We start from the raw sequence: 5,879 nt of genomic DNA on the forward strand, positions 1-5,879 counted from the left end.
CGGGGCTATGGAGGCGCGCGGGGAGCTGGGCCCGGCCCGGGAGTCGGCGGGCGGCGACCTGCTGCTGGCGCTGCTGGCACGGAGGGAGGACCTGCGCCGAGGTGGGTGCCGGGCGGAGCGGCTGGACGGAAGAGGGCGGACCGTGGGGGGACCCGGAGGTCGTCGTTTCTTCCCGGGTCTGGCCTCAGAGGCCGGCGGGAGCCAAGGGACCCGGGTGGGCGAGGATGCGAGGACCCAGGTGCGGCCCGCCCAGGGCCCCAGTCGTGAGTTTGTGTTTACACGGTCGTGGCGCTCAGGCGAGGAGCCCTCCTGGGGACCAGGACCAGCTCGGGTGACCCTCTACAGCCCAAGGCCCCAGACCCGAGGGTTGAAGGGGACAACAATTTGGCCCAGTGACCGCGGGACAGGAGGGTCCCCAAGAGGAGCTCCCCACTTTCGAGGGAGGGGAAACATGCAGGGGCCCGGGGCGGCCGGGCCTAGTCTGTCAGGCACCCCTAATTCAGGTCTAATTCAGGCCGACCCCCACACACCTGCTCTGTTCTCCTGGACCTCCAACTTCCCGGCGACACCAGCCACTGCCCTAGCGCTTTGGCCGTCAGAGAACCGACCATTCTCGGCGGGTTCCCGGCAGAATGGAGCTGGAGGCTTCGGGCTGGGGAGTGGACCGAGCGGGCGGAAAAGGGGGCTTCATCCAGGTTGTGGGGCCACATCCGTCCGCTACTTATATATTTATTTTCCGAGGTTTCCTGGGAGGGGTTGGCCGCAGGGGCTGGGAGAGGGGTGGGAGGGCAGAGAGACAGGGAGGACGGGAAGGAGTGCGCCGATCGCGGTGCTCCGGAGAGCCGGCGGAGAGCAGGCGTGCAGGCTGCAGGCCTCGCCGGAGCTGGTGTCCGAGACCCCGCGGGGTTGGAGTCACCATGCAGCGTAAGACCGGGGTCACCGGCGCTTCGCGGGCCATGCGAAGCGAGACCACGGGGCGAGAGGCGCGGCGGGCGGGCGGGCTTTGCCGCACGCGGGCTTGGAGGCTGCACAGCCGAGGCGCTGTCCGTGCCTCGGTGCTGAACTTCCGCTGCGCTGTCGCCTGCCGCCCTGCGATCGCCGCTGAGGATGGGACCGGGGCGCGTGGGCAGGTCCCCATTCTCCGCACCCGGGCCTGGTTTTGCCCGACGCGGGACAGCGTCCTTCGCAATTTCCCGCCGCCGCGGGAGGAGAATCAAGCGAGGTTCTCTCCGACCTGAAGCTAGCGTCCTGGGAGGCCCTTGGGGCGGTGAGCCCGGGTAGGGGGTGCAGTATGTGTCAGGCCCAACTCCTGTTCGGCTGTCCCTCTGAACCGCGTCCTTGCCCCAGGAGCACCCAGCAAAGCCCCTCACAGACCGGGGCTCCCGCAGGTCACCCTGAGCACTCCCAGCCTGGTTTCCTCCCTGCAGCCCCTGGGGGAACCGAGCCTCCGAGAACGGGGTGCTTGGCTGGGAGGACAAGCTGCCTACCGCGTGCACGGCCTCCATACCTGGGCGTGAGGATGGAGTGAGTTCCACTCCACCGCACTCGAAAACATCTCCTGGGTGCAGGAAGATGGGAAGCGGGGGGTTTCGGGGGGTCACACTTGCAGAAGTCTTGTGCCAATGGCCATGAACCTTAACTGTGCAAAGTGAGGGAGAACAGGTGCCCCACGCCCACATGTGCCCAGCCACTAGGTGACCATAAGGACCCGTTTTCCAGCCTGGCTTCCAAGAGCAGAGCCCTGTGCTGGGTTTCACTGGAGCTCAAGGCCTGCGGACATTGTGTGGTTGTTGGGCAGCCTGATGGAGCCGCCGTGGTGGTGCGCTGGCTGCTCACAGGCGCCGTTCTGACCTCCTCTAGTTCTCCCTTTAGCTGTGTGCGGGGCGTTGGACGTGGGGCCCCCGCTCCCTGCTCTCGGAGAGCCGTGGAGCCACTCAAGCCCGCTTCGGAGGGGCTTGCCAGCGGCGCTGGGTCCTGGGAGGGGAGGGGAGGGGAGGTGATGGCCGACCCTGGCCCTTGCAGTGATGGTACCGTGCGGTCCTGTACCCACAGAGATCCCGCTGTGCGCCGGCTGTGACCAGCACATTCTGGACCGGTTCATCCTCAGGGCTCTGGACCGTCACTGGCACAGCAAGTGCCTCAAGTGCAGTGACTGTCACACGCCGCTGGCCGAGCGTTGCTTCAGCCGCGGGGAGAGCGTCTATTGCAAGGACGACTTCTTCAAGTGAGCGGCTGCGGCTGGGGCGGGAGACAGGCCGGGCTCCCAGGGGCCAGCAGCCGCGACACAGCAACCCCGTCACAGGCCCTTGGGCGCCTTCGCCTCGGGGCAAACTCCTGGCTCAGTGTGGGGCCTCTCATGGGTGGCTGGCCTGGGCTGGGACGTCAGCAAATATTACTCGAAAAGAAAAATAATTTTATATATTTCGTAAAGCACTGAAGCGATCCTTAAAAAAGAAAGCTGCATTCCTAGAACCCTGGGACTTACTGCCTCACAGTGTTGGCCTTGTTTTGTCCTTAATGGGGAGGGTCTGGCCGCATGTGCCCTTGGGGCTTAGGCCCCTGGGTCTAAGGGACCACCCGCCTGTCGGGGTCCTGCCACTCTGAATCCAGCACTAAGGGGTTGTGCTCCCGGAGAGGCTGAGGTCCCTTCTCGGTGGTCCGAGTGCGGCTCGGTGGGACTGCCGGGCCGGATGAGTAGGGGCAAAACCGGCGCGCTCCTCCCCAGCCGCCCTGCGCTGAGGCCGCGCTCGCTGCTCTAGACCCGCTCCGGGCGAACTAGCGCGCTGAGCCGCCGCCGCCCTGTGCCTCCGCAGGCGCTTCGGGACCAAGTGCGCCGCGTGCCAGCTGGGCATCCCGCCCACGCAGGTGGTGCGCCGCGCCCAGGACTTCGTGTACCACCTGCACTGCTTCGCCTGCGTCGTATGCAAGCGGCAGCTGGCCACGGGCGACGAGTTCTACCTCATGGAGGACAGCCGGCTCGTGTGCAAGGCGGACTACGAGACGGCCAAGCAGCGGGGTCAGTGGGGAGCACTATTGGGGCCGGTCACCCGCCTTCGTCCCATTCCTTCCTCTGCTAACTGGGCTGAGGCTCGGGGACACGGGCGGCGCGCTTTAAGCGCCTTCCCTGCGGGTTGGGGCGGTGGGGATACCATGACCCACAGGCCGGGAAGCCGGGAAGCCGGAGGAGAGAATTACCAGACCTACTGGCTTCAGCGACGCGGGGGCTGCGGTCTTAGAGCCCACCTCATTCGAGCGCGCAGAGGGGTTGGTCGGAATTATCTCGAATCGCCCCTAAATTTTACCTTGACTCTGGAGATCCGACCTCAGAACAAAGGGAACCTCTGGGGGAGAGGGGGGAGGGAGCGCTGCAGCCCGCCCAGGTGGAGGGGGCGCCGCCGCGATCATTGCTGCCGCGAAGCCCCCTCTCCTCCGCCAACTCCTCCTGAGCCGGGCCGGCCGGCACCTTTCTCCATCCGCGCGCAGCGCCCGGGCGTTCTTCCGCGCCACGGCCCAGCCGGTCGGCCTCAGGTCCCGGGCTCCTATAACCGGGCCTCGGGGTGGGTGCATTGTGGTCCCGACGTCTGCGCCCGGGTGGGGGCGGGCGGGGGGCCCACTCACCCGCTTGCCCCGCGGCGCAGAGGCCGAGGCCACAGCCAAGCGGCCGCGCACGACCATCACTGCCAAGCAGCTGGAGACGCTGAAGAGCGCCTACAACAACTCGCCCAAGCCGGCGCGCCACGTGCGCGAGCAGCTCTCTTCCGAGACCGGCCTGGACATGCGCGTCGTGCAGGTCAGCGACGCGGCCCTCCTCCCCACCGGCGCGCGGGCGGACCGGGCTCCCGGGGTCCCCCTGCTCTGGCCCTCGGACGCCCCTCTCTCCCACTGGATCTTACAGAGAAAGGAAGCCCCGTGGGATGGAGAGCCCGTGGCTGCCACTCACCCCATCCTCAACCCCTGCCCCGCCAGGTTTGGTTCCAGAACCGCCGGGCCAAGGAAAAGAGGCTGAAGAAGGACGCGGGCCGGCAGCGCTGGGGACAGTATTTCCGCAACATGAAGCGCTCCCGCGGCAACTCCAAGTCCGACAAGGACAGCGTCCATGAGGAGGCGCAGGACAGCGACGCAGAGGTCTCCTTCACCGGTACGCGAGGGGCCCATGAAGCCCGCCTTGCAGACTGTTACCCCCTGCTAGTCCGGGCCGAGTCTACTTCCGGGCTCCTGGGGAAGAACACGGTTTGATGAGCTACAGAACCAAACCCAATTCGTTGACCAGGCGAGTCAATTCCGACTCATTGCGACCCTGTAGGACAGAGTAGAACTGACCCATAGGTTTCTGGGGAGCCGCTGGTGGATTCGAACTGCCGACCTTTTGGTTAGCAGCTTAACCATTGCGCCACCAGGGCCCAGATGGGCTACAGAGGGCCTGGAAATCCGAATTTCCTACTTACTGGACCCTTGAGCTTTACTTTCAGAGAAAGGGCATTTGTAGCCCCTGGTCCCCACTGATCCTGTCTTTGAAACTTAGCAAGGGGGGTTGGCCACCAGGACCACTGCTGTCCCCTGCCGGGGGCAGAAATCTCCCAAGCAGGACGCCTGCCAGACCTTCTCATGGGGGAACGTCCCGGTCCGCTCTCGGCTCCCAGCTGTAGCAATGAGTTTGAGGAGAACTGGCAGCTTATTTCTGAGGTGACAAAAAGTCCTGCCTGCTTGGGGTTGGGGGGAAGGAGCCCTCCGGTGAGGGAGGGAGATTCCACCCTTCTCTGTGGGACCTGCTTATTCCATTTTCCCACACCTAGGAGACCCACCCACATCTTTGTGCCCCGCAGTGTTTGTGACCTTAGTCTACTCACTCAGCCTCTCTGGGCCTGGATTTACTCATCTGCAAAATGGGGGTGGTGGTATCTGTGCCACTCCTGCCCTGAGCTGCCTTGGAGGATCCCCCTGGCACCGCAGGCAGGTGGATTGAGAAGTCGGAGGCTCTGGGCCCAGGCTGGATCACTCCTGCCCGATTCCAGTCTAGACACCTAGGGATTGAAGGGGTGTGGGAGGAGTGGAGGGAGCAGGGCAGAGGGCTGGGCTGAGTTCTAGAGCTCAGGGACTTGCGGTGACCTGCTGCATGATGTGGGGCAGGTCACCTGCAGGACCAATGAGCGGAGACAGAGGAGCAGGGCAGGCACTCAGGGGCCTCTGCTTCTGTTGCAGAAGAGCCGTCCATGGCGGAAATGGGCCCCGCCAACAGCCTCTACGGCAGCCTGGGGGAGCCTGCCCCCACCCTGGGCCGGCCCGCGGGGGCGCCTGGCACCTTCACCATGGAGCACGGAGGCCTGGCGGGCCCAGAGCCCTACGGCGAGCTGCGCCCCGGCAGCCCCTTCGGCGTCCCCCCGTCTCCGGCCACCCTGCAGAGCCTGCCCGGCCCCCAGCCCCTGCTCTCCAGCTTGGTGTACCCGGACGCCAGCTTGGGCCTCGTGCCCACGGGGGCCCCAGGAGGGCCCCCACCCATGAGGGTGCTGGCAGGGAACGGACCCAGCTCCGACCTGTCCACGGGGAGCAGCGGGGGCTACCCCGACTTCCCTGCTAGCCCCGCCTCCTGGCTGGACGAGGTGGACCATGCTCAGTTCTGACCGAGGCCTCGGCTCCACCAGCACCTCGCTGAGGGCCCCTGGCGCGGGCGGCATGCTCCGCTCCCCAAGCCTGGACCCCCTCAGAGCAGGCGTGGCCGGCGGGCGGCTAACCAAGGACGTCAAGGGCTCTGTTTGCCGAGCTGCTCCACAGCCCGGCCCGCAGCCTTGCTCAGGCTCCTCCTGGGACTCGGGTGACCCGCCTGGTGGCCGCCCAGCAAGCTGGTGCTCCTCGCCTTGTTTTGTAAGCAGATTTCTCCCTTT

At 66.0% G+C, this 5,879-nt stretch overlaps 1 protein-coding gene across 4 annotated transcripts in view; it reads left to right on the forward strand.

Moving 5' to 3' along the window:
- LHX3 (LIM homeobox 3) overlaps nucleotides 1-5,618 on the forward strand; it is a 10,746-nt gene extending 5,128 nt beyond the window's left edge. For 2 of the 4 annotated variants that reach the window (XM_023742627.1, XM_004388648.2), the window contains exons 2-6: nucleotides 2,053-2,224; nucleotides 2,814-3,016; nucleotides 3,639-3,790; nucleotides 3,967-4,138; nucleotides 5,200-5,618. In XM_023742627.1, the coding sequence (XP_023598395.1) occupies nucleotides 2,053-2,224; nucleotides 2,814-3,016; nucleotides 3,639-3,790; nucleotides 3,967-4,138; nucleotides 5,200-5,618 (1,118 nt within the window). Of the gene's footprint in view, nucleotides 1-7; nucleotides 102-917; nucleotides 925-2,052; nucleotides 2,225-2,813; nucleotides 3,017-3,638; nucleotides 3,791-3,966; nucleotides 4,139-5,199 lie in introns of those variants that run through there. The other 2 variants (XM_004388647.2, XM_004388649.2) reach the window with 2 other exon arrangements.
- The last annotated feature ends 261 nt before the right edge of the window (nucleotides 5,619-5,879 follow it).

Source organism: Trichechus manatus, unplaced genomic scaffold (assembly GCF_000243295.1).
Source record: "Trichechus manatus latirostris isolate Lorelei unplaced genomic scaffold, TriManLat1.0 scaffold00214, whole genome shotgun sequence".
In the NCBI taxonomy this organism is placed as follows: Eukaryota; Metazoa; Chordata; class Mammalia; order Sirenia; family Trichechidae; genus Trichechus; species Trichechus manatus.